We start from the raw sequence: 27,975 nt of genomic DNA, 5'->3' as shown, positions 1-27,975 counted from the left end.
AACAGAGCCTAAAACATTTTATTCCATTAAAAGATACTGTCCAAGCATTTCAAAATATGCCCACAATTTATAATCAGAATAAAAGCCAGTAGATATAAATAAGGAGGAGGTCATTTAGGAAGAAATCAAATTCTGCAAAAGAAGAAAAAAATGTTTTAAAGTAACGTTTAAAATGTTTTAAAGCATATGTCTTAAAGCAATTCTGATGTATCCCCGAAGTGTAGCCAATCCAACTGAGGTCTCTGTTGCTTCTAAGTACCTTCATTTCAACCTTGGGGTGTCTATGGGGTAAGAGCCACCCCAGAACCATGAAGGTGTCCACTGCACCCACTGCTGAGTCTCTGGATCCCCCTCCCGTGGGACACCTTCTCCCTGGAGGCACCTCCAGTTGCTTGTCCTGCCCAGGCCTCTCCCCACCCGTCCTCCAGCTCCCCCCCGCCTCCCTGAATACAGGGAGGTGCTAGTGCTACAGGCGGCAGTGCTAGCACTGCTGCCTCCAATCCAGCTCCACTGCTGAGAACACGGCGCTGACTACAGGCCCGCACTTGCTAAGTGAAGAAGGCAGTAGCCTCATTTTCAGAAGCAGACTCTGTCTAGTTAGAGACCCGAGCCAAACTCACTGCTAATCACCTACAGATCCGGCTGAAGACCCAAAGCTCTTTCCTTAACATGGCCCCTATGCCCAGGGCTGCCCTAAGAGAGGCACCTGTGGAGTTCCCTAGGCCATTCTGGACCCCAGCCTGAGCCATGGCAGGGACACATGCTACATAAATGGTCTCTAGTCTAGGCTTGAGAGGCAGGGCTGCGTGTGGGCATCCAGAGAGATCACCAGAGACATAGGGCAGGCTTTGAATATCCATCTCCCATGTTCCTCAAGAAAGGGACTGTGCCAGACAATGATGACTTGTGTCTATAATCCTACTCAAAAGGCTAAGATCAGGGCTGGGAGTGTAGCCTAGTGGTAGAGTGCTTGCCTCACATGCATGAAGCCCTGGGCTCCATTACTCAGTACCACATATACAGAAATGGTGCTGTGGCTCCAGTGGTAGGGCGCTAGCCTTGAGGAAGCCCAAGGACAGTGCCCAAACCCTGAGCTCAAACCCAAGCACTGGCCAAAAAAAAAAAAAAAAAAAGGGCTGAGATCCCAAGACATGAAAAAGGGTATCAATATATGTGAAGTAATGTACCTTCTATCTGGTGAATATAATGTAACCCTTCTATTAATTACAATAAAAAATATGGAAAAAAAAGGGCTGAGATCTAAAGATCCTGGTTTGAAGCCAGCTAGGACAGAAATATATGAGTCTTACCTCCAATTAATTAACAAAAAGCTGAAAGTGGAATTGTGGCAAATAGCCAGCCTTGAACAAGGAGCAAGGGAACATTGGTGTCCAGGACCTGAGTTCAAACCCAAAAAGAAAGATATTCACTGGATACTATGTTGAAAATGAACTATACTGATAGGCTGGTGGCTCACACCTGTAATCCTAGCTACTCAGGAGGCTGAGATCTAAGGATCATACTTCAAAGCCAGCCTTGGCAGGAATGTCCGTGAGACTTTTACATCAATTAACCACCAGAAATAAAGTGGCACAGTGGCTCAAAGTGATAGAGTAGTAGCATTAAGCAAAAACCCTCAAGAACAGTATCCAGGTCCAGAGTTCAAACCCTACAACCAACAACAACAACAAAAAAAAGAACTATACAATTTATAGGTAGGAATGGGAGGGAGGAGGAAAAACTGGGAGAGAAAAGAAGGGGTGACTGTCCAAAAAGAAATGTACTCTTTATCTGCCTTATGTAACTAACTCCTTTGTACATAAAATTAAAGTAAGAAGGGAGTTACGGAGGTAGGGGGGAGGGAGAGGGGGGAAAGGGGGGGGGGAGAGATATTGTGGAGATTGTGCAGGGCAAGGAGAAAGGAGAAGGCCTGGCTGAGGTCCCTGTCACTGATTTAGAACAAGCATCTCAGGGCAGCCACACTGATGAAGCCTCAGGCACAGCTGACATTTTGCAATGTGCAGCTGGGCAGCTGCCAACAGCTTTGCTTCAAGGATCAGGCACACAAAAGCGCAGAGAGCCTGCTTAGTGAACTCCAGCTAGGCCCCAACATAAAAGTTGTGGGGAGCAACAGGCCCTAAGTGGTCTCTCAGGGCAGCGCCAGGCAGTCTGCAGGATACACGTGTCACCCACACCATGTCCGGCCCCCGCAGTGTGACCAGTGGAGGGTGAACATCAGGTCTTTCTTAGGGAATCAAAGGAACATAATGAAATTAGCTTCTTCAAAAACGCCTCATTGTGGCCCTGCTGGCAGCCTCGAGATGGACATTCTTGGGGAAAAAAATGTACTGGCCCCAAATCTCCTTGAGACCTTGCTCTGACGTGAAATTCAAGTAAAAGCCTCTCTTGAGGGAGGGCAAAGCTAGGAGTCAGGGTCAGGCTGGGCCACCCAAAGACGCCACCATTCCCGCAGCTCACCCTCAGGATAGCAGGGAGACAAGAGCATCCAAGAACTTGCTCCGGTCCTCAGCTTTCAACTCAATTACTAAAGTAATGAAAGAAAAACATCTTGTGAGAAGGGAGTTGTGAGAAAAACATGAACTCCAGGCCCCACCCCCTGACTGAAGCCACCTTCTGCCACATTCCAAACTGCACTGGCTCTTCTTCCATAGCCTGAAATAATCTAGAATATTTGGTTTCAACTCAGTCCCACCGTATCTTATCCTCAGATCTGCTGGCTGCATTGAGGAAAGAGGCCAGATCCATGGCTGCTGGGCCATGCATAATCAAGGGGCAGCAATGACAGGCAACAGAGAAGGCACAGGGATGTGACAACTCATATAGACCTGGACAGGGACAGGCCTTCCAACACTGTCCAGCACACTCGTCCCCATATCAGTGAAGGAGGACCATACTGGGGCAGGAGGCCTCTTCTGCCTGCTCTGCCCTGCACCTCAGCATGTATCTTCTTCTGAAGGAGAGGATCTGATACAATTGCCTACGTTTTTGGAGGCTATCATGCATGTGGACTCTCATTAAATGAAAAAACAGACTCTGGAACTAGGCTGGTCTGGTCTGAGGAGCCACCAAGCTGCTGGCTACTTCCCAGGAGCCTTCTACACTCCCCTGGCTCTGCAACTGGCCACTGAAACCAGGCAGCTTCCTGGCTGAGCAATAAAGACAGCTGTAATCAATCTTCCTCCGTCCCAGGCATGCAATGCCAAGCAGGGTCTGCTGCTCAGGGTGGTCCAGCCCTAGGCAGTGTCACAGGCATGATAGATAGCTTTGCCACAAACAGCTGGACCAAGCTGGACACAACCCTGAGTTTTCTAGGATACTGAATTGTCACTGGTGTGAAGTCAGCAGTACTGAGATGTTATGAGCTAAAGTGTCCCCTAAATCCCTATGCTGAAATTCAAATCCCTAGCATCTCAGCATGAAACTCAAGGCCTGGGAAGGAAGCAGGGTACTGGTGACTCATGATTGTAATCCTAGCTACTCAGGAAGCTGAGATCTAAGGTTAGTGGTTCAAAGCTAGTCTAGGGAGAACAGTCTGTGAAATGCTTATCTCTCAACCTAAAAGCAGGAAGTGGAGCTGTGGCTCAAGTGGTAGAACACCAGTCTTGAGTGAAAAAGCCTCAAGTAAGAATGTGAAACCCAACTTCTGGTGCACAAACACACACATTAAAAAAAAAGATCAGGGACTGGGAGGTTGGCCTAGTGGTAGAGTGCTTGCCTAGCATGCACAAAGACCCAAGTTTGATTCATTGATACCACATACATAGAAAAAAGCCGGAAATGGTGCTGAGGCTCAAGTGGTAGAGCTCTAGCCCTGAGAAAGTCCAAGGACAGTGCTCAGACCCTGAGCTCAAGCCCAGGACTGGCAAAAAAAAAAAAAAAAAAAGATCAGGCAGACTGAGTATGGTAGTTCATGCCTGTAAGCTTGACAAAGTAAGGCTGGAGACTCTCCAGAGCTGAAAGACAGCCTGGCTCATCTAATGTTTTGAGACCTGTCTCAAAAACATATAGGCCGAAAGGACCAGGAAAGATGAATATGACTAAACATAAGTCACATTCTGTGCTGGGTGTTTGGGGTGGCTATTGCTAGGTGGGGTTCTTCCATTCTGAGCTCATCCTGTGCTAAGCGAGGCCAGTGTTGGTTTTCACACAGGAAATGGTGCTGTGGCCCCTGGCTGTGGCCTGTGGGCTAGAGTTGCCATCCTTGGGCCATACTGTTATCTTTCCCACACTGGGAGATGACAGACACGAATGGTCTAGCTGAACTACTCTCAGCCATTTCTCTGGGTCTGGTGGGAGAATAATATCATGGCAGGACCCTGAAGCCATGGCCAGGCCTCCAGCATTACCTGGAACTGTTTCTATGAAGGTGGAATGGGTATTGGCCAGGTGCTTCTCACCTCACCAGCCTGAATGGGTTCAGGGCAAATGCTAGCCAGTGCTAGCCTTGAGGGGCAGATGGCAAAGGTATGGCAAACGGCAGAGACTCTCACCTGAGAGGTCAAAATGGTTGTGCAGGGTGCGGGAGCTGGTGCTTTCTGCTGCCTTCTCGAATGCCCGCCCAAAAAAGCTGTGGGTAGCAAACAGAAAATTGGGAGATGGGTTATAGATCCTTGCCACCCTCCCTCCTATGACAAGACACTGGAGGGTAAATCTCACTTGTCACTCAATGGACCAATATGTGACTGACTGCAAGATCCCCACTCCTACTGTCTCCGGGGCAGGTGAAAGCCACTCACTTCTTTCTGTCTGAGCCATCTGTCTCTGGAGGAACACCCACCACAGTCACTGTGCCCTGCTCCATGCTCAGGGGGGCAGCCATCACCAGTGGCAGCAGTTTGCAACGCCGGTTCTTTGTCTGTGAAAACAAGACGCCTTTATTCACATGACCAGTCTTAGCAAGGTATAGAGCGCACTCAGCATCCAAGAGCCCTGACAGCCCCAGGAAGGAGTAGCAGAGCCCACCAGGACTTTGGCCCCCAGCTTCTACCTATTATGCCCTGGCTGTTTCTAACAACTTCTTCAGGTCCTGCTGGAAGCTGGCACCTACTCCGAGAGTTCTTCTAGTACGCCAGCTTTGTCCATTTGTCTAACTTTATGTGCTTATGTCCCATGTGGTCCCCTCCTACACACACACGACCTTGAGATGGCGACCTTCCTTGAGTGTCACACCCAGAGTTCCACACTTTGATCTACTCTCCTGTAGACAGAACAGGACTGAGGATGTCCCAAGAGCAAATGGTGATAATTGTTCTAACATTGGGCCTGGTCCATGCTCCCGGTCAATGTCAATGCCTGGCAATTAAATGCCTGGAACCCACTAAGTAGCTGCTTGCGTATCAGAATCACATCACACATCTGACAAATGAGGAGGCTGAACTTCGAACCAAGGCCACAGGACTTCAAAGCTCATGTGGACATTTTGGTCATTTCTAGGTATCCACAGGGGACTTGTTCCAGAACTGATACCAAAACCCAGGGTTGCTCAAGATCTATGTACATCTTCTCATACACTTTAAACCATCTTCAAACTGTTTCTAATATTTACTACAATGCCTGTACATGGCTTCATGTACATATACTCAGCCTATTACTCAATACATAACACATTCAAGTTTCTTCTTTAATAACTTTCTAGATTGTGTGTGTGTGTGTGTGTGTGTGTGTGTGTGCATGTGCGTTGGTATAAGGCTTGAACTCATGGCCTTTTCATTCAAGGCTGGCACTGAGCTATCACTTGAGCGATACCTCCACTTCTGACTTTTTACTGGTTAACTGGAGATGAGTCATACAGACTTTCCTACACAGGCTGGCTTTGAACCACAGTCCTCAGCCTCCCGAGTACCTAGGATTATAGGTATGAGCTCCTCATGTCTGGCTAGATTTTTTTGTTTTTTGAAATTTGTGTTGGAGATGGAACCCAGGGCCTCATTCTCGATAGGTGAGTGTTCTACCACTGAGCTATATCCAAGCCTTTCCAAAATAGTTTTGTTCCAAAGTTGGTTGAGTCTAAGAAGACAGAACAAAAAACACTCATAAGGCTGGGAGTTTGTAGAGTTGTAGAGTTGTAGAGTGCTTGCCTAGCATGCATGAAGACCCAGGTTCAATTCCTCAGTACCACATACCCAGAAAAAAAGCAGGAAGTGGCGTTGTGGCTCAAGTGGTAGAGCTCTAGCCTTGAGAAAGCTGAAGGACAGTGCTCAGGCCCTGAGTTCAAGCCCCAGGACTGGCAAAAAAATAAAAATAAAAACACTCACACTCATGACTTGGACAGTGAATGATGAGATCAGAGCTTGTGGGAACCAGAACACCCCTAAAGGTCAGGTGAGTACAATATAGTCCAGAAAAAGCAGGGGATATGACCAAGCCTCAGCTGGGGAACAGCCACAGGTAGCTCTCAGCCACCATCTAACTCCTTTCCACCAGGGCCCTGCCTCCACAGTTCCTCACCGAGTACACAAAGGACTTGAGCAAGTTTCTGCTGAGCAGGCACAGGGATGCAGGTTTGGAGAACAGCATGACATCTGGAGTGCCCTGTGTTGAGGAGTGGAACAGACAGTCAGAGGTGGCACTGGGAAGCATGGCCCAGCTTTGGGCACCGGGCTCTGGGAGAAAATAAATGGTCAAAGGTGACACTTCAGGTGAGGGCCAATGCCATGCATCAAGACAAGCCTGACCTCCATGAGGGAGCAATAGAGGAAAGGTCCCTGGGAGATGACAAGATTGGTACACAGACAGCTGGCGATGGTTTGCTGGGTGGCTTGTAGCTGCTTCTTGGCGAGTTCCAGGCCCAGGTATAGCTTTTCCAGGTTACTCCTGAAAGAAGGTAGACATTTGGCTTGCTTGTCAAGAACTTCTGACAGAATGCCAAAGTCACAGATAGACGGGGTCAGGAAGGGATTTAGGGATGACAGATTATCTTCTTAGCTAGGCAACTGGCTCAAGCCTCTATTCTAGCTATTTGGGAGGAAGAAATTGGAGGATTGCAGTTTTGAGGCCAGCCCAGACAAAATATAACTTTGTGAGACTTTATCTCAATCAATGGCTAGAAGAGCTGGTATCCACCTGTTATCACAAGCTACAGGGGAAATACAATGGCTAGGCAGAGTGGCATAGGCTCATATAGGAAGATTTTAGTCAGGCTATTCTGGGCATCAAAACTCTAATCTTGAAAATGACCAACATAGCTGGGTGCGGTGGCTCACTCCTGTAATCCTAGCTACTCAGGAGGCTGAGATCTGAGGATCATGGTTCAAAGCCAGGCCAAGCAGGAAAGTACTTGAGATTCATATCTCCAATTAACCACCAGAAACCAGAAGTGGAGCTATGGCTCAAAGTGGTAGAGCACTAATTGATACAATGTACAAAAAGAGCTAACTGGCAGTGCTTAGGCCCTGAGTTCAAGTTCTAGGACCAGCCAAAAAAAAAAAAAAAAAAAAAAGGGCAGGGAGGGTGGAAGGGAGGAGGGGAGTAACATTGTGTTACTAATCTGTAGTCTAAGCACTCTGGAGGCTGAGGCAAGAGTATCATGAGTTCGAAGCCAGCTTGAACTGCAGTGAGACTACTGTCTCAAAATGATGTATGTATTCCGGGGATGGGTTGGCGGTGAAAGCAGTGCACCCACTCTATAGTGGTGATTCTGACACACATGGCTGGACGAAGCATCCTCAAACCTAGTGAATCCCAGCAACAGACCTCCCTTACTATTCCATGTAAGGCCAAGGACTAAACCAGAACCCCCCGAGGGGTGGGGGGAAGGGGTGTCTCCAGCCACGCACACTACCTGGAGAGACTGTCTAGAGCCTGGATAAAGTGATCTGTCCCTGAACCATCCTTCTCAGGGTTCTCCATCAGAGACATAGTGGCAAAGACCACATCGCTGGCCAGGAATTTATGCTTGAATCCAAAATGGATGCTGAAAGTCTGTACACGCATGTCTTTCATCCTGTCACAAAAGAAGTAATACACGTGTCAATCTCAAGTCAAAGGCAAGCTCTCCCAGCCAGGCCAGGCCAGAGAAGGCTCCTTATAAGGCCTTAGTAATGATCTATGTCAATTCTGCTTTGAAGATGAGGTAGGTCAGAACACCAAACATACCAGCCCTGGGCCGAGAGCTTAGCGTAACGGTAGAGTGCTCGCCTAGCATTCATGTAGCCCTGGGTTCCATTCCTTAGTACCACATAAACAGAAAAGGCTGGAAGTGGTGCTGTAGCTTAGGTGGCAGAGCACTAGCTTTGAGAAAAAAGTGCCCAAGAGCAGTGCCCCAGGCCCTGAGATCAAGCCCCAGGACTGGCAAAGAAAACAAAACAAAACACAACACAACCAGGCCGCAGACCAGAGCAGCTAGCCACCTGCCTACAGCTGCTGGGCTGGCCTTGGGCAGAGCAATATAAACAAGCATGGAAATTGAGGCAGGGCCCCAACAAGTCAGCTGGCCCAGGCAAGAGTAGCCGATCCCAGGAAGTGGGGCGTGGCTCAAGGGTAGGGTGGTAGCCTTGAGCTGAAGAGCTCAGGGACAGTGCCCAGGCCAAATTCAATCCCCATGACCACCCCCCCCCCAAAAAAAAGTGTGGGCTTAGCCAGGAAAGGTGGCTGGCTCATGCCTGTAATCCTAGCTACTCAAGAGGCTGAGATCTGAGAATCGAGGTTCAAAGCCAGCCTGGGCACTAAAGTCCATGAGACTCATCTTTAATTAACCACTAGAAAACTGGAAGTGGTGCTGTGTGGCTCCAGGGGTAGGGCAGTACCCTTGAGCTGAAGAGCTCAGGAACAGTACCCAGGCCCAGAGTTCAAGTCCCAAGACTGACCAAAAATAAATAAATAAAATAATGGAGTAATAGTGCTTACCTAGCATGCATGAAACCCTGGGTTCAGTTCTTCAGTACCACATAAACAGAAAAGGCCAGACGTGGCATTATGGCTCAAGTGGTAGAGTGCCAGCCTTGAGCAAAAACTCAGGGACAATGCCCAGGCTCTATGTTAAACCCCAGGATTAGCAGAAAAAAAGAATGTATTTGTTTATACATCCATCCTTAGGATTATTTATTTTGGCATTATTTTAAAACTATATTTGAGACAGAAGCCCTAATTTTAAGGAAATTTAACTGAAAAAAAAAAAAAGTGTTTACCCAAATTTGTTTGCAGATTCTTCAATCATTTCTCGTAAGTTCTCCTTCAAGGAGATATCCATGGACTGAAACTTCTGCTTGACCTGTTTCAGGGGTAGGCTGGAAAGAGCAAGCCATGTCACATGGGTGAGATGGCAGTGACACCATGAGGATGGGAAGAAGCCTGCCAGGGCAATTGTGCAGGCCAGCCAGGACGTCCTGGCATGTGTACTCAGGCAGAATCCTAGGATTTAAAGGGTTAAAGTGGAACAGGCACCAGCTCCATTTTTTTTGTGCATGTGTGTATTGTCCTGGGGCTTAAACTCATGGCCTGGGTGCTGTCCCTGAGCTTTTTTGCTCAAGGCTAGCACTTTACCACTTGACTCACAGCTCCACTTCTGGCTCATTTTAGTGCTTAAAGTTGGAGATAAGGATCTCAGCTGTCCCAGTGGCCAGGTGGCTCATGGCTATAATCTTACTTAGGAGGCTAAGTTCTGAGGATCATGGTTCGAAGCCAGCCTGGGCAGAAAAGCCCTCTCAAGCCTCTTATCTCTAACTAACCACTCAAAAACTGGAAGTGGTGCTGTGGCTGAAAGTGACAGAGTGGTATCCTTGAGCAAAAGAACTCAGGGACAGCACCTAGGGTGCCCAGGGTGTCCTTAAACTGTGATCCTCATATCTCAGCCTCCTGAGTTATTGAGATTACCGGGTATGAGCTACCAAAATGCCAATGCAAATAGTTCAAGTTTTAGGGGCTGGGAGTTTGGCCTAGTGGTAGAGTACTTGCCTAACATGTATGAAGACCTGGGTTCGATTCCTCAGTGCCACACATACAGAAAAAAGCCGGAAGTGGTGCTATGGCTCAAGTGGTAGAATAGCTAGCCTTGAAAAAGCCCAAGGACAGTGCTCAGGCCCTGAGTTCAAGCCCCAGGACTGGCAAAAAAAAAAAAAAGCTCAATTTTTTATAACCAAATGAGTCATAGCAAAGTAAAGGTATTTCTTCTGGGAGGTGAGCATGGTGGGGGGCTTCAGGCCAAAGTGGTCACTCACCCCATGTCTGCGAGGAACTCCTGAAGCCGCTTCTGCCCATGTACAGACCAGAGCTTGAACCTGGCTGCAGTGTAGCTGGTGTTACACAGACTGTCATGGAGGGACCAGTGCTGGTACAGTGCCAGGCAGAGGCTGGGCCAAGGTCAAGGAGCACATATGGTCTTGCTGCTTGTCACCTACTCAGAGCTGCATAACCTGGGCACTGCATAGCCTGTGACACACTGCTGAGGTTCGTCTGCAGTCAGGTATGGGACTGCCTAGGCAAGACGATGTGAAGTATGGTGATCTATGTAAGGAGCCTGTGAGGGTTTGAGCACATACTGAAATGCCCACTAACATGACAGAACTAGCTGGTGCTAGTAGCTCGTGCTTGTAATGCTAGCTACTCAGGAGGCTGAGATGTAAGGATAACCATTGGATGCCAGCCCAGGCAGGAAAGTCAGAGAGACTCTTATCTCCAGTTAAGCACCAAACAGCTGAAAATAGAGAGGTAGCTCATGTGGTGGAGTGCCAGGCTTGAGCAAAATGCTCAGGGAGAATACTAGGCTCTGAGTTCAATCCCTGGTACTAGCATGCACGCACATACACACACCAGAAAAAAAATGAGCCTTGAAGAGCTCTCTGATGGGCACAGAGAGCAGGCAGGGCCACATACAACAGGGAGACTGAGTGGCAAAGGCTCAGGTTGCCATTCCAGGCTGCCCACTACTGACTGATCTACCCCTGTCTACCTGCTGCCTTTCCTTGAAGCCCCCCCCCCCCATCCTTATCCTTCTTTTTCTTGGGCGGGGGAGGAGGGAGCCAGTACTGGGGTTTGAACTCAAGGCCTGGGCATTGTCTCTTAGCTTTTCTTCTTTAGACTGTCCTTTTACCACTTGAGCCGTAACTCTGCAACTCTGCTTCCAGCTTTTTGGTGGTTAATTGGAGATAAGCCTCCTGGACTTTCCTGCCCTGGCTGACTGGGTACCTTGATCTTTAAATCTCAGCTTCCTGAGTATCTAGGATCCCAGACCACTGATGACCACCTTCTTTTTCTTATTTTTATGGGGCTTGAACTCAGAGACTTAAGTTTTTTTTGCTCAAGACTAGTGCTCTATCACTTTGAGTCACAGCTCTACTTATAGTTTTTAAGTAGTTAGCTGGAGATAAGATTCTCAAGGGGCCTTTTCCACCCAGGCTGGCTTTGATCTCAGCCTACTGGGTAGCCACTGGTGGCTGCGTTACTCACCTTATACTTCTTGCTCTTTACCCCTTGTGGCTCCTTGGGTCTAGCTGTGGCCATGGATGGTCTTCTCCACAGAACTCGGGTTGCCCTGCTTGCTTCCTGTTCACCACCGCTCTGACCCCTTGCCATCAAAGTGTGGGATACTCAAGTGCCTCCTGGGTCCTAGAGAATGTTGTCCTTTCTGCCTCTGAGAACTCCCTGTAGCTTCATACACAACTAGTCTATCTACTCCGGAAGGCAAACGCTATAAGCAGGACAAATGGGTGCAGAAAACCTACACCGTGACTAAGCCAACAGCACCCCACTAAATAACACTGGAAGCAGGGGGTGCTGCTTGAACCCCAGGGTCTGAGCTGCAAGGATACTCATACTCAAAGGAAATCCGAGTACAGTCCACAGAGAGTGTGTTCTCCTCATCCTCGTTTCGGTGGTTGTGCCGGGACACGTGGCGCTGCAGGATGCCAACATCTGTCACATACTTCATTCTAGAGAGAAAAGTGCCTCAGGCTGGGCTGGCTCCCTTCCATGCTCAGGGCCTGCCTGCCACACAGGGTGTTTCTACACAATGACTAAGGAAGCTTGGCCACTTCTGCACAGAAGTCAAGCAGCCAAAAAGAGTTTCCAGTCTGGGGCAGGAAGATCTAAGAGACTCTTGTCTCCAATTAACCACTAAAAACCCAGAAATGAAGTTGTGACTCAAATGGGAGAACATCTGCTTGTAACAAAAAAGCTAAGGAAGCCAGGCACTGGTGGCTCACACCTGTAATTCTAGCTACTCAGGAGGCTGAGATCTGGGGATCACAGTTTGAAGCTAGCCCAGGTAAGAGACTGCTGGTCGTGGGGCTTGAACTCTGGGCCCGGGCACTGTCCCTGTGCTCTTCAGCTCAAGGCTACTGTCCCACCCCTGGAGCCACCGCGCCACTTCCAGTTTTCTAGTGGTTAATTGGAGATAAGAGTCTCCCGTCCTTTAGTGCCCGGGATGGGCTTTGAACTGCAATCTTCAGATCCCAGCCTCCTGAGTAGCTAGGATTACAGGCATGAGCCACTGTGCCCTGCCCTGATACTCTTCCTGAGACTCTTATCTGCAATAAAAACTACTCAGAAAGAGCCCAAAGTGGCACTGTGGCTCCAAGTGGTAGAGTGCTAGCCTTGAGCACTGAAAAGATCATGGACAGTACCCAGGCCCAAAGTTCAAGCCCCAAGTCCAGCACAAAAAAAAAGGGGGTGGGGGGGTGGGTTTGGCCTAGTGGTAGAGTGCTTGCCTAGCATGCAGGAAGACTCAGGTTTGATTCCTCAGTACCACAATGTGGCTCAAGTGGTAGAGCCTCTAATCTTGAGGAAAGCCCAAGGACAGTGCCAAAGCCCCAGGACTGGCCAAAAAAAAAAAAAAAAAGTGGGGCACAGTGGCTCACACCTGTAATCCTAGCTACTCAGGAAGCTGAGATCTGAGGATCAAGGTTCAAAGCCAACCTGGTGCAAAAAGAAAGACCTAAGACTCTTATCTCCAATTAACCTCTAGAAAATGGGAAGTGGAACTTGGCTCAAGGGTAGGGCGGTAGCTTTGAGCTGAAGAGCTCAGGAACAGTGCCCAAGCTGAGATCAAGCCCCATGACCCACAGAAAAAAAAAACAAACAAAAAAACAAACTCAGAGACAGAGCCTTGATCCTGTGTTCAAGCAATGGCACAAGAAAGAGAGAGAGAGGACAAAAAAAAAGGAAGATGCAAGGAGGGCTCTAGTCTGGCCACAAAGTCATCCTTCATATTTGATGTCTCTTGAGACCAGAACTGCAGAGGTGTGTCCACAAAGTAGCCACGCCTCCTAAGGGACAGGAATCCACAGCAGATCATGAAGGCACTGCCGACCCATGTAGTGGGGATGGGTAAATCCCTTGTTACCTGAGGCTACTTGCCATGGCCAGAGCCCAACACTACAGGTACTGGGGCATTTCTGGAAGTCCTATTGTAGCCCATGCCATCCACACACAGGACTGGTAGACAGCACCAATGCAGTGATCCAGGCAGCAGCCTGAGCACTGAGGCTTGAGTCTTCCAAACTCCCTGGGCAACCTGGCAGCATCCACCCAGACAGGGGAGGAGGGAGGATAGGAGAGACAAGACTGAGGTTTCTGCAAACTACAGGAGGATCCTGGGAACACATAAAAGAAGTGCTCGGTGACAAGTTAAGGACATCTGTATGGGTCCCCTGGGAGAGGTTGAGCACCTCAGGACCTATCAGTTCTCATAGATGCCTTGCTTGATGATCAGAGGAGATAGATGAGCCTCAGAAGGGACAGAGGGACCCCTCCTTACAGCCCATATCTGGGGGGGACAGCCTTTCAGCTCACCGTCAGAGCCCAACAGAACAGCCTGTCATAGGCACTGATGGGCAAAAAGAAGCTTCGTGACAGCTCTTGTAAAGTCCTCCAGAACCTTCTCCTTGCTGTTATCAACCCCACACTCTCTGGCAGGGCATCAGGGCCTTCCTTCCCACTCCCCTGCTAGCAGTCCACCTCTCCCTCACAGTCCTCACTCATCACCATGCCCTTGACCTCTCTCTAAGTCTTGCCACGAGAACCCAGTCCCTACGCCCTCCCCTGGCGCCACCTAGTGGACTTCTTGGGCAGTAAGGCAAATTTAAGCCCTTTGGAGACAAGGGTTCAACTCAAGGAGAAAGGTCAGTTCTTTCCCATTTTCCACAGGACCTAAAAATGACACTGCCTCTCATCTCTGCTTCAAGTTTGGGGGCTGTTAAACATTCCCACAGCACTGACCCAGAGAAGTTTAAAAAAAAAACAAAAAACAAAAAACATCGTCTTACTGGGTGATTTTGTCTTGTACCCATTGGTCTGTCAGTCCAACGATGGCCCACCTAGTAGGAGAAGAAGTGATGAACACAGCTGCAGGCTGCCTAGCTTTGGCAGAGCCTCTAGGTGGAGGGAGGGCAGTGCAGGTGCAATACATTCAAGAGACTGCTAGTATGGCATGGCTCCCTGACTCATTAAACCAGCTCAGGATTTCCAAGTAATAATACTGAAATTTCTTTTCTGCTGTGATGGCATTTAGGATTTGTACCTTTCTTCTAAAGAACCAGAGGCTAACCTAGGCCACATTAGCCCTGTGTGTGTTAGAGGAAACACATGGTTGGAGATCCAGTGCCAGAACGGCAGCCATAAACTAGACACGGATAGGAGACAGCCAACAGGCACCTGCCAGTATAAACAAGTTTGCTATCAAAAGGGTCTCAACTTCACTGGAAACCCCAAATAATAATGCCAGGTTCCTACTAATCTTTCTGGGCATTCCTCCATGTAAGATTCCCAGCTAGGACAACTGGATGGACACATGGGTGAGCACAGGCTCACAGTATGGGAACAAAAACCAAGCAGTGAGCTGGGTGCCCATAGCTCAAGCCCATAATCTTAGGAGGCTGAGATCTAAAGATTGAGGTTTGAAACACTAGCCTGGGCAAAAAAATCCATGAGACTCTCATAGCCACCAAAAAGCTGGAAGTAAAGCTGTGGCAAGTGGTAAAGCACCAATCTTGAACGAAAAAGCTAAGGGAGAGTCGGGTGCCAGTGGGTCATATCTGTAATGCCACCTACTCAGGAGGCTGAGATGTGAGGACTGCAGTTCAGAGCCAGGCTGGGCATAAAAGTCTGTGAGATTCTTATCTCCAATTAACTACCAGAAAACTGGAAGTGGCACTTCAGCTCAAATGGTGGAGTGCTAGCCTTGAGTTGAAGAGCTCAGGGACAGCACCCAGGTCCAGAGTTCAAATCCTACAACTAACAACAACAACAAAGCCAAGGAACAATGTCCAAGCCTTGATTTCTAATGTTAGTATCAGCATAAAAACAAAAATAATAAGTACCAAGGACTGGTAGAGGCCATTAGGCCAGCATCCTCACATCTAGGCAATGAGAAAGATTCCTTAAGCTTAGTGATAGCCTTGCACAGCCCCCTGAGGCTCTAATTTCACAAAGATCAAGATAGGCCACATTCACTTCTCACTTTCAAAGACTGAATTTTGTTTCCAGAGCAGGCAAATCTACAGTTGCTGGCCTTGACCTACTGATAAAAGGCCCTGCCTGCAGGCTACACAGAGAAATGAGAGGGGAGGATAGTTTTCTGTATCTGATTTTAAAATGTGTCTGTAAGGATGTCTTGAAAGGGCTGTCTTGTTCGGATTACACTCCTTCAGCCATCTGAGTCTATGCACAGGGGTAGGAAGAGAGTAGCTGCACCTGAGCAGGGGTTAAGCCCCCCAGAGCCTCACACTTGGCCTGAGGAAGACGAGGGGCATACATAATCGCCATCAGGGCGGCATCTGCCTGGGATTTCCAGGGAACACCAAGTGGCTCTGACCTTAGCTGGTGGCAGGGACCTCAACATGGAGGATGCATGGGGATTACCTACCACAGCATGTCATTCAGGTCCTTGGACATCATCCACGCCAAGTCAAACATCACCATGGCCGACTACAAGGAAATAGAGAGGTTTGAGGCCAAAGGCACTGTGCTCATGGGAAAGCAATGCAAGTTCTACGTTAGTGGGGTACTATACAAGCTCTTGGATATGGGGAGTACACAACAGTGAGGATTCCATCCTGGCAGAAGGAACAAGCTAACACTAAGGTGAGAGGAAAATGAAAGGAACGTGTTGGCCTGCATAGTCTCCTCTGCTATCAACTCCATGTACCTTATCATGCGTACAGGAAGACAGTGCCCCCTAGTGGGCAGTCCAGATGCAGCCCTGGGCGGGGTGATACATATCTCACAGGGTGATGCCCAAGGCAGACACTGTCTTCCCTTGGCTTGTTTTGTTTTGTTTTTGCCAGTCCTGGGCTTGAGCTCAGGGCCTGAGCACTGTCCTTGGACTTTTTCAAGAATAGAGCTCTACCACTTGAGCCTCAGCACCACTTCCAGCTTTTTTCTACGTATGTAGTATTGAGGAATTGAACCCGGGTCTTTGTGCACGCTAGGCAAGCACTCTACCACTAGACCAAACTCCTGGTCCCCCAGTCACAAATTTATAGTGAATTGTAACTACTGGTACTTACCGATGTCCCGTGATATTCATACTGCTCATAGTCAAAAAGGATGTCTCTCCTGTAATAAAAGAAAATGTGGGTCTTAACTAGAAAATAGGAAGCATTTAGAAAAATGCTAAAACCTCCCAGTCTCCACTGAGCTGTAAATTAAATCATGGTATTGATTATTTGTACTTATTAACTCTTCAATGAAATATGTACATACAACACCGAGAAGGCAATAAAATCCATACAAATTGCTTGTGACAATGAGCATAAAATGCCATGGTAGGAAAACAAAAATCTGAAGGAACAAGTAAGACAGAACTTGCTAGGTGCACAGAGTTATCAACTATATCCTTATTTATAATGGGAAAATACTGAAAGCAATCTACAGTTCAAGAAAGCAGTAAAAGGGGGGGGGAGGGTAATGGGTACCAAGACATGTGAAAGGGTATCAATGTATGTGAATTAATGCACCTTCTATCTGGCAAATGTCATGTAACCCTTTTATTAATTACAATAAAAAATATTTTAAAAAAAAAGCAGTAAAAGGCTAGATATGGTAGCACACATGGGTAGTCTCAGCATTCAGGAGTTAGGAGAATCCCATATTTGAAGGGCATGAAGGGGTGAAGACAAACTCCCAAGAATAGAAAGCGAAAACCTATCCTTCGTTCCTTCCTTCTTTCCTTCCCCACCCCCCATTTGTGATATTAAAGATTGAACCCAAGGGGTTGTATCATATTGAACTCCAAATATATATATCATGTTAACAAAATACAAAACATTAAAAAAAAAGAGGAATTGCCAATTAAGCACTAAGCAGTTTACAAAAGTGTCTACAGCTATTAAAAATGGTTATATTCTGGGTGATGGTGACTCATGTCTGTAATCCTAGCTACTCAGAGAGAGAGAGAGATGAGGTTTGAAGTCAATCTGGACAGGAAAATCCAAGACTCTTATCTCCAATTAACCACCAAAAAGCTAGAAGTAAGCTGTGGCTCAAGTGGTAGAATGCTAATTACCCTTGAGCAAAAGAGCTGAGACAGCGCCCAGGGATTGAGTTCAAGAGCCAGCACTAATTACATGCTGGGTGCCAGTATGTAATGGCTTATACCTATAAAACTACAGGCTCCTCAGCAAGCTGAGATCTGAGATCAAGACTCAAAGCCAGCCTAAGGCAGAAAAGCCCATGAGACACTAATGTCCAATTAAGCAGCAAAAAGATAGAGGCAGAGGTGTGACTCAAGTGGTAGAGTGGTAACTTTGAGAAAAAACATAAAGAGTGAAAGGCCCTGACTTTCATGCTGGCGCAAGAAAAAAGGAAAGGAAGGGAGGGAGGAAGAGAGGGAGAGAGAAAGACAGAGAGAGACAGAGAGAGAGAGAAAGAGTGGCTGAGGTGTGAGGACTTGCAATTTGAAGCTGGGAAGGAAGGAAGGAAAGAAAGAAGGAAGGAGGGAGGGAGGGATAGGTGGAGGGAGAGAAGGAAGGAAAGAAAGGAAGGTAGAACTACATAGTAAGAATGTTTCAGCCTTATACTCAGGTAAAAAAAATTAGAATCAGCTGGGCATAGTGGCTCACGCCTGTAATCCTAGCTACTCAGGAAGCTGAGATCTGAGGATCGAGGTTCAAAGCCAGCCCAGGCACTAAAAAGTCCCTGAGACTCTTATCTCCAATTAACCACTAGAAAATGGGAAGAGGTGCTGTGGCTCAGGGGTAGGGCAGTAGCCTTGAGCTGAAGAGTTCAGGAACAATGGCCAGGCCCAGGGATAGGGTGGTAGCCTTTAGCTGAGGGCACAAGGACAGTGCCCAGGCCCAGAGTTCAAGCCCCGTGACCCTCCCACACACAAAAATTAGAGTCATATTTGTGTGTGTGCGTGTGTGTGTGTGCATGCTAGTATTGTGGCTTGAACTCAGGGTCTGGGTATTGTCCCTTAGTTTTTTCACTCAAAGCAGGCGCTCTACTGTTTGAGCAACACCTCCACCACTTCATTTTCTGGCAGTTAACTGGAGCTAAGTCTTGAAGACTTTCCTTCCTTGCTTTAAACATTAATTCTCAGATCTCAGCCTCCTGAGTATCTAGGATTGCAGGCGTGAGCCACTGGACCTGACCTTACAAGTATATTTGGATTGTGTAAAATGTACACAAGTCAGGAAGAAAATTCCAAACTTAGAATCTCTTTGAACTGTATGACGAGCTGACGAGTTATTTTCACTTATCTTTTATTTATTTTTTATTTTCAGTAGTTGTACAGAGGTTTCACTTTCATGTCTTTCCTTACTTTCTGCAGTGGTTTTAGATGGTATCCTTACAGGAAAGGGCAAGTCCGGGGCTGAAGCAGCAGGAGGGAGAGCATGATGCCCAGAGGCCTTTAATGAGGGTCCAGCCAGGAATTCCCCTGAACTTACCATGACAGCACTACTACATGTTCAACTCAAGCTAGAATAATACTTCAGATATTTCCATTTCAAAGCCCTTCTGTTTTTTTTGTATTTGCAATGGGCAGAGGAATTATGGATAGTTAAGCTTCTGTTCAGACTTCTTTTTTTCCTATGAAAACTTTTTTATGTGTGTGGGTCATGGGGCTTGAACTCTGGGCCTGGGAGCTTTCCCTGAGCTCTTCAACTAAGACTTCACCCTACCCCTGGGCCTGGGCTTTGTCCCAGAGCTCTTCAGCTTAAGGCTACTGCCTTACCCTTGAGCCACAGCCCCATTTCCCATTTTCTATGGTATACTAGAGATAAAAGTCTCACATTGTTTAGTGCCTGGGCTGGCTTTGAAGCTCGATCCTCAGATCTCAGCTTCCTGAGTAGCTAGGATTATAGGTGTGAGCCATCACATCCAGCTTCCAGTGAAAACTTTTACAATGGGATCTATTTACTGTTTATGAAGATTTTGTAAATAAAAGTATTTACATATGAAAACTGGGACATCTGGAATCCTAGTTACTCAGGAGGATGAGATTCAGAGTATCTTTGATTAAGGGCAGCAAAGACTGAAAAGTTCACAAGACTTCATCTCTAAAATAACCAGCAATGGGCCGGGAGTTTGGCCTAGTGGTTAAAGTGCTTGCCTAGCATGCACAAAGACCCGGGTTCGATTCCCTGGTACCACATACACAGAAAAAAAGCCAGAAATGGTGCTGAGGCTCAAGTGGTAGAGCTCTAGCCTTGAGAAAGTCCAAGGACAGTGCACAGGCCCTGAGCTCAAGCCCAGGACTGGCAAAAAAAAATAAAATAAAATAAAATAAAATAACCAGCAAGAAGTTGGGCTGGAGGGATCAGGAATGTGGCTTACTAGAATAGTGCTTGTCTAGGACGCATGAAGCCCTGTGTTTGATTCCTCAGTACCACATAAACAGAAAAAAACAGAAGTGATGCTATAGCTCAAGTGGTAGAGCACTAACCTTGAGCAAAAGCAGCTCAAGGACATTGCCAGGCCCTGAGTTCAAGTCCCAGGACTGGCAAAAAAAAAAAGCTGGGTGGAGACATGGATTAAGTAGCAGAGAATCATTCATTAAATAGGAAAGCAGAGCAGAGGTAAAGCGTAAGAACAAAGAAAACCACAAGCTATGTTCTAGTGGCTCATACCTGAGGATATTGGTTCAAAACCAGCTTGGGCAGAATAGTCTGAGACTCTTACTTCCAATTAACCAGCAAAAAGCCAAAAGTGGGAGTGTGACTCAAGTAGCAGACACCATCCTTAAGTGAAAAGGGCAAAGAAGAGTATGAGGCCTTGAGTTCAAGTCCAACTCTAGCACCACAAAAAAAAAAAATAGCTACATGTGAAAAGTCTAATGATAAGACAAGAGCTGGAGGACAGCAATCCCTCAGATGTCATGGATGACCTCTGGACCTGACTTGTCACTCTTGGGACCACACTTGGAGTGCTGGCGCTGATATTATAAAGAAATTTTCCTAAGATGGAAAACAAAACAAACAAGCAAACAAAAACTGCAAGCACTAAACACAAAAGGTAGCAATGGTACCAGGAAGCCCAGGAAAACCAGGCTGCTGACACTGAGAAGATGCAGGACAGCCTTACCTTCTAGCCTCCCACTCTCTCCGCTCTCTCCGCTTCATGGTTCGCTCCACGATCTCCTGGGATAGGAACAAAGAAAACAGAAAGTTGAGCAGCCATTCTACACATTCATCTTCATATCCCGAGAAGGTTCCATCTTGGACCTATGAGGGAGAAGGTAGGCCACCTTTGGTGTCCTGAGCATAGCCTATTTCTGGAGAAGGGAGAAGTGGAGGTATGACAGAGCTGAGTCCTTTTAGTATCCTGGCACTGTGAATAACGGGGCAGGGACAGAAAATCAGGGGAGGGCTGGGAGTTTGGCCTAGTGGAAGAGTGCTTGCCTAGCATGCACAAAGACCCAGGTTCGATTCCTCGGTACCACATACATAGAAAAAAGCTGAAAGTGGTGCAGAGGCTCAAATGGTAGAGTCCTATCCTTGAGAAAGTCCAAGGACAGTGTTCAGACCCTCAGCTCAAGCCTAGGACTGGCAAAAAAAAAAAAGAAAATCAGGAGACCCTAGATGTCCAATACCCACAGCTCATTCCTTGAGTTTGTGTTAGTGTGTGTATGCATATGTGTGTATGTATACACATTATCACTTCAGAGACTTGAACTCAGGGCAAGCTCCTGCTCTTACTCATTTTTTTTTTTAACACACACTTGATCTAGAGAGAGAGAGATTGAGAGAGAGAGAGAGAGAGAGAGAGAGAGAGAGAGAGAGAGAGAGAGAGAGACCCAAAGCAAGCATGTGCAATGGGCTTGGTGTTAACACACCTGTGAGCAGAATGATTATTAGTTTGAAGCTAAGCTGTCCAGGACTCACAGCAAGACCACGCTTCAAAAAATCAAAGCCAGGGGGCCAAGAGTTTGGCCTAGTGGTAGAGTGCTTGCTTAGCAGGCACAAAGACCTGAGATCGTCTCCTCGATACCACACACATGCCCCAGAAGTGGCAAAAAAAAAAAATCAAAGCCAGGAGTTGGTGCCTCACTTCTATGATCCTTGCTTCTCTTCCTTAAAAGCAGCCTGGGCAGAAATATCTAAGTCTGGGGACAAGAAGCAAGGCCTAGTGTTAGAGTGCTTGCTTGGCATGTACAAAGCCTTGGGTTTGATTCCTCAGTACCTACATACACCAAAAAAACTGGAAGTGATGCTATGGTTCAAGTGGTAGAGCTCTAGTTTGAGAAAGGCCAAAGACAGCACTCAGGCCCTGAGTCAAGCCCTAGGACTGGCAAAAGAAAGAAACAAAGAAAAAATCTGAGCAAGCCAGCTCCTCAGAAGGCTGAGATCTGGAGACTCTCATTTCCAATTAACCAGCCAAAAACCAGAAGTGGAGGTGTGGCTTAAGTGGTAGAGTACCATAGCTCAGAGAATTCCAGTAACTTGCCTGACACCACAAAGCCAGGAGAGCCCAGAGCCCAGGGGCAGTTTCCACACCTGCTAATTCAACTTCCTACTACCCCAACTATGCCAAGGGTCCCCCAGCTGGCTCTGATCTCTGACCTCTGGGAGTAGTTCCCCTAGAATGTTGCAACAGACCCAAACCTACCTCTTCTAACCGTGTACGCTTCTCAGAAGGCTCGGACCCATCACTGTCATTTCTCGAAAGCTCTTCATCCTCTGCCTCATCCCGAAAGATGTCATCATAAGCAGGAACTTCAAGATCATCGTCTTGTTTAATGAGCAATTTGATCTAAGTTTCAAACAAAAGGCAATCAAATTTCTCTGTCCTCCTTGACACAAAATTATACATCATGATGTACTCTTTTCTCATGGAGCATGATTATTTCCTAATTTTCTACTCCTCAGTTTTATTGTTTTCCTTTAGTGCCCATAGTGGGGCTTAAACTCTTGCTTTTTACTCAAACCTGGTGCTCTATCACATGAGCCTCCACTTCTGGCTTTTCACCAGATAGTTGAAGATAAAAGGGCCATGGGACCGGGAGTTTGACCTAGTAGTAGAGTGCTTGCCTAGCATGCATGAAGACCGGGGTTTGATTCCTCCGTACCACATACGTAGAAAAAAAAGCCAGAAATGGTGCTGAGGCTCAAAGAGCTCTGACCTTGCAGAAAAAAAAAAAAAAAAGAAAAAAAGGACAGTGACCAGGCCCTGAGCTCAAGCCTCAGGAATAGCAAAATAATAAAAATAAATAAATTTAAAAAAAGAACTTTTTAAGGAAAAAGAAAACTAGCCGTGAGCCAAAAAACTAAGCAAAAGAGAGACTGTCTCTGAGTTCAAACAATAATAGTGGGCGAGGAGGGTGGAAAAAGACACAGGGCTCAGTGGGTGGTGATAAGTTGATTGTGTGCTCCACCTTACCAAAGGAACAATGTTGTTTCCATTAGCTTCTGTGAGCAGTGAGTACGTCATTAAACATTCTCAGTTTGCTGTTTTGCTTCTTATCTCACTGTGAGATCTCTCTTTCTCTCTCTCTGTATCTATCTCCCTTCTTCCCTGGCTGTCTCACACAGACACATTCCCACTACTCTGGTACCATAAAAAGGTCTCTTTTTCTATAAAGTATCCAGCCTCTGGAATTTTTGTCTTTGGGGATAGGAGAGCAAGAGGGTGTTTGAACACGGGGCTTTTTGTTTGCTACGTTATATCCTGATTGCAGCTGTTTTTCTGCTGGTGATTTTCAGGACAGGGTCCTGCATCCTGTCTGCAAGTGACATACCTACTTTTATGTGTCCCACATTGCTGGGTGACAGGCTTGTACCATACCCAGCTTCTCTCTTTAGATAGTGTCTAGGACTTACCTGCCTGGGCTGGCCTGTTTATTGTAATCCTCTCAATTTCAGCTTCCTGTATAGTTTGAGATGAAAGGTGCCCACTACTGCACCAGCTATCAGTTAACAAAGGATCTTGGACAGGGTGCTGGTGTTTTAAGCTTGTTATCCTAGCTACTCAGGAGGCTGAGATCAGAGGATTTTAGCTTGAACCCAGCCAGGGCAGGAAAGTCCATGAGACTCTTATCTCCAATTAACCACCAGAAAACTGGAAGTGGCATTGTGGCTCAAATCGGGTAAAGCACTAGCCTTGAGCAGGAAAAGCACAGGACTTGAGTTCAAGCCCCATGACTGATTTAAAAAAAAAAAAAAAAAGAAAGGATCTTGCTTGCTTGGTACACAGGCATTCTACCAAGTAGGCCACAACGGGGAAGACTTGTGTATCAAGTGTAACATCCTGAGTTTGAGCCCTACTACCAAAAAAGAAAAGAAAGGATCTTGTCAACTTTTCTGCCTGGACCAGTCTTGAACTGTGATCCTCCCATTATCTCAGGTATTCTCTTGTAACAGATTAAGACAGATGTGAATCCTTTTTTCTTTTAGGTACCAGTCCTAGAGCTTAAACTCAGGATTTGGAGCTGTCCTGGAGCTTTTTGGTTCAAGGTTATCACTCCATCACTTGAGCCACAGCTCCACTTCTGATTTTTTTGCTGGTTAATTGCAGATAAGTGTCTCATAGATTTTCCTGCCTGTGCTGGCTTTGAACTGTGATCCTCAAATCTCAGCCTCTTGAGTAGCTAGGATTACAGCATGAATCTTCTTCTATGTAAGTGACTAAAACTAATTTCTCTTGGAGAGATTCTCTCTATGAGAATTTAGGGGTCTGATACCTTGTGTGTGGAATTTCAAAGAATGCTTAGTTAGCTTCTCTGGGTTGGGTACATGCTCAGTGCTCAGGGGTTCAAGAAATCACAGTAAAGCCATAGCTTATTAAATTCTGATCCCTGTCTCAAGTCAAGCAAATTCCACAAGTGCATTCTGTATACGCCCAAGAGTCCTAGAATATGCATGCATGCGTGCGTGCGTGTGTACATGCCAATACTGGGTAGACAAGACCAAGTTCTTGTGAGGCTATTCTTTCTCCCACATGGAAGATGGACACACATGTTGCCCAGAAGACCAGGTGTATGTGGAATAAAAAAAGTTCAGATGAGGGCCAGGAGTTTGGACTAGTAGTAGAGTGCTTGCCTAACATGCACAAAGACCCAGGTTTGATTTCTCAGTACCATATACATAGCAAAAGCCAGAAGTGGTGCTATGGCTCAAGTGGTAGGGCTCTAGCCTTAAGAAAACCCAAAAACAGTGCTCAGGCCCTGAGTTCAAGCCCCAAGACTGGCCGGGGAGTCAAAAAAAAAAAGATGGCCGGGAGTTTGGCCTAGTGGTTAAAGTGCTTGCCTAGCATGCATGAAGACCCGGGTTCGATTCCTCGGTACCACATACATAGCAAAAAGCCGGAAGTGGTGCTGAGGCTCAAGTGGTAGAGTGCTAGCCTTGAGAAAGGCCAAGGACAGTGCTCAAGCCCTGAGCCCAAGCCCAGGACTGGCAAAAAAAAAAAAAAAAGACAAGCTAAGGAGAGGACATATAAGATGGGAGGACATACAAGACAAGAGGCCAAAAAGGCCTGGATACCTGTGTGTCATTGTACACATTCACAACGTTGACTGGCCTATGAGTATCACATATGAAGAATATGGTATCTTCATCAGGCTGAAGGATATCCAGTAGGTCTACATTAGCTCCACAGTTGATGAGAATAAAATAACGGAACTGAAAAAAGAAGGGACACATTGAAGTAAGTGCACTAAGAGGCCTCCTCCCCTTCTCCCCTGAAGCCTCCCAATCTCCAATGCTGAGATATATTCAGCCCCTGAGCAATGATAAGGAGCTGAAGTGTTTCAACATACTCAGCAGGCTATTTCTTATCTAAGATGGAACCATGAGGCAGGCTCTGGAGCTTTTTCTGCTTCTGAGGAGCACGAAGAGGCAAATCTAAGTCTCAGGCAGAGGGTCAAGAAGCTAATGAGACCAATGCCAAGATCCCAAAACAAATAATGAGGTCTCTTTCTAAATCTTAAATGTGTTGTGTCACCTCACTATGCTAATAGTATCATACAAGTTTAGGTTTTAAACAAACTTTGGACATCCCAAACTTCTTTTATTTTTGGTGCCTGTGCTGGGACTTGAACTTAGGATCTCAACTTCTCACGTTTTTTTGTTTTTTGGGTTTTTCTGGTCAAGGTTCATGCTTTACCCCTTGAGCCAAGTCTCCACTTCTGTTTTTTTGCTGTTAAACAGAGATAAGAGTCCCTCTGATAGGCAGGGAGCATGGCCTAGTAGTAGAGTGCTCGACTAGCATGCTTAAAGCCCTGGGTTTGATTTCTCAGTACCACATACACAGAAAAAGCTGGAAGTGGTACTGTGGCTCAAGTGATAAGAGTGCTAGCCTTGAAAAAGCCCAAGGACAGTGCCTAGGCCCTGACTTCAGTCCCCAGGACTGGCAAAAAAAAAAAAGTGTCTCTCTGGTCAGGCGCTGGTGAATGTAATCCTAGCTACTTAGGAGGCTGAGATCTGAGGATCACAGTTCAAAGCCAGCCCAGGCACTGTGAGACTCTTATCTCCAACTAACCACCAGAAAACCGGAAGTGGCGCTGTGGCTCCAGGGGTCTTGAGCTGAAGAGTTCAGGAAAAGTGCCCAGGCCCAGATTTCAAGTCCCACCACCGCTGCTGCTGCCGCCACCGCCACCGCCACCACCACAACCACAACCATCACCAACAAAAAGTCTGTGAGATTCATCTCTAAATTAAACACTAGAAAACTGGAAGTCACCCTATGGCTCAAGGGGTACAGCAGTAGCCTTGAGCTGAAGAGATCAGTGACAGGGCCCAGGCCCAGAGTTCAAGCCCCACAACTGACAAAAAAACAAAAACAAAAAAAAAACACCAGTACCTCTGATTTGTCTGCCTGGGTAGGCTTCAAATTTCAAGTCTCAGTTCTCAACCTCCTGACTAGCTGGTATTATAGGTATGAACCACTAGAACTCAAAACCTCACATAAATATGAAGTGTTTTTATCAGACTCTTGATGTTATAGCAAAACAATTCTCAACTGAAGTTATGTCTGACATTCCCAGGGAGGAGTGAGCTCTGTCAAAACTATCCTAGAAGTGGCCAGGTACCTTTTCCATGTCCCAACCTCTCCCACAATGTCCCATCTCTCACTTGGCCCCATGTAGAAGTAGGAGGGTTTTAGTGCCTACTGTTTATTCCAAAGGAAGAATATGAGTTCATAGATTTCAAGTTGGAAATCATGGAGTATTTTCTTGGTTAGATAACACAAGATAGGATATATTAAAATGCCTTACAAACAAATTATGCTTAAGGTTAAGTCTTGTCCATCTTCAATATCTTAGAGAAGTCCTAAGATGCTTATCTCCAATTAATCACCAAGAAGCCAGAAGTGGAGCTGTGGCTTAAATGGTAGAGGGCTAGCTGTTGAGTAAAAAAGTTGAGAGATAGTGCCTAGGCCCTGAGTTCAAGCCCTAGAACTGACACACGTTTGTTTTCCAATTGCCTTTCAGTAAACAGATTCTACATAGGAACCTTTCATACCTGTTCTTTATGTTCAAGAAATGCCGTTTCAAGTTCTTGCCACCCAGAAACTGGAACAAGCGTATACTGCACGTGGTCACACTGAAACAGGGTCTGGCAAGACAGTATTTTAAAGCCTATATCATATAACATGTCCACGGTTGACCTTGAAAGACACCAGAAACAAAACAAAAACGGGAGGGAGCCTTCTTCCTCCCGCTCGGCTCCGTCGTCACGTCCTAAACGCCTCCCACCCCCCACCCCTCCCACCTGGATGTCCATCTCCTGGGATCGGGCCAGGCTCACCTGCAGGATCTTGCAGGAGCACAAAGCGTCCACGTCCGACGCCACGAACAGGAGGACCCTCTGTGGGGGGGAGGGACGGGGGAGCTGAGCAATCCCGGCTTTCACCCACGGCCGCGCGCCCGCCTCCCTGCCCCTCGGATCACACCTCAAGCAAGGTCTCGGCTTGGTACTCACCTGGTTCTGGACCAGCTCGTAGAACTCTTTACGGAAATCGGACACGAACATAGCCACAGCAGCACGATGACCAGCGCTCGGGCGGACACTCGAGCCACCGCCACCACCCCCTCCGCCCCCTCCCGCGGCAGTCAAGACTCCCGCCAAATTATGCCTCTTCTGATTGGCTGGCGTTACCAACCAATCGTGTCCAGCCCTTCTTCCTTTCTGATTGGACCCCTAGTCGGGGCGGGCAATAGCGCTCCGCCCCCTTCGCGACTGAGGCTGTCTGGACCGTGAGGGCGGAAGAAACCGGAAGTTAGATAGCCGCAGACGCTCGTTTACCCAGAAACCCCCGCGTCCGGGCAGACATCTTGACTATGGGAAGAGTCTTGGACCTCAAAGCGGGAAACACTCCTCCCCAGTACACTTCTAGGCAGAGATTAAATTCCAGTTGCACATCGATTGAGGGAAGAAGTTGGGTTTGCAATCGGTCCTCGGCTCAGTGTAAAGGCGGATTACTTCCGCTCGAGTCCATGACGGGTCAAGCAGAGACCGGAAGTTACCTACGCCCTCTGGGTATTGTAGTCCTGTAGCAGAATGGGCGCTACCAAATCCGTTTGGAGAGCAGTTACTATCACAACATGACTTACAGTTACCTACTTGCGGAGTCGTGAGGTGTCGT

The 27,975-nt window shown here is 47.1% G+C and overlaps 1 protein-coding gene across 1 annotated transcript; it reads right to left on the bottom strand.

The window, feature by feature from the left end:
* Nucleotides 1–27,404, bottom strand: Cdc45 (cell division cycle 45). The gene is made up of 19 exons (XM_090320177.1): nucleotides 27,312–27,404; nucleotides 27,138–27,197; nucleotides 26,853–26,945; nucleotides 24,873–25,010; nucleotides 22,003–22,146; nucleotides 20,479–20,534; nucleotides 16,461–16,509; nucleotides 15,818–15,879; nucleotides 14,220–14,270; nucleotides 11,766–11,885; nucleotides 10,176–10,307; nucleotides 9,147–9,245; nucleotides 7,802–7,963; nucleotides 6,696–6,834; nucleotides 6,469–6,552; nucleotides 4,758–4,876; nucleotides 4,512–4,588; nucleotides 2,479–2,545; nucleotides 1–132 (listed from the first exon to the last, which is right to left on the bottom strand). Exons 1-18 carry the CDS (start codon nucleotides 27,360–27,362, stop codon nucleotides 2,481–2,483), a joined length of 1,701 nt encoding a protein of 566 aa, XP_090176303.1. The 5' UTR covers nucleotides 27,363–27,404; the 3' UTR covers nucleotides 1–132; nucleotides 2,479–2,480.
* Between the last annotated feature and the right edge of the window lie 571 nt (nucleotides 27,405–27,975).

Source organism: Megascapheus bottae, chromosome 28, assembly GCF_031878675.1.
Source record: "Megascapheus bottae isolate mThoBot1 chromosome 28, mThoBot2.hap1, whole genome shotgun sequence".
Classification (NCBI taxonomy): domain Eukaryota; kingdom Metazoa; phylum Chordata; class Mammalia; order Rodentia; family Geomyidae; genus Megascapheus; species Megascapheus bottae.
This window is presented reverse-complemented; position numbering and strand designations above follow the sequence as displayed.

Bases quoted from the DNA above. Each gene is read 5' to 3' on its own strand.
- Cdc45 (XM_090320177.1), bottom strand. From the start codon at position 27,362: ATGTTCGTGTCCGATTTCCGTAAAGAGTTCTACGAGCTGGTCCAGAAC. The intron at 20,535-22,002 runs GTAGGTTTGGGT...TTCCTATCCCAG, and splicing joins AGCGTACACGGTTAGAAGAG to GAGATCGTGGAGCGAACCAT. The intron at 11,886-14,219 runs GTAAGACGATGT...TTTTCTCTCTAG, and splicing joins GTACAAGACAAAATCACCCA to AATGAAGTATGTGACAGATG.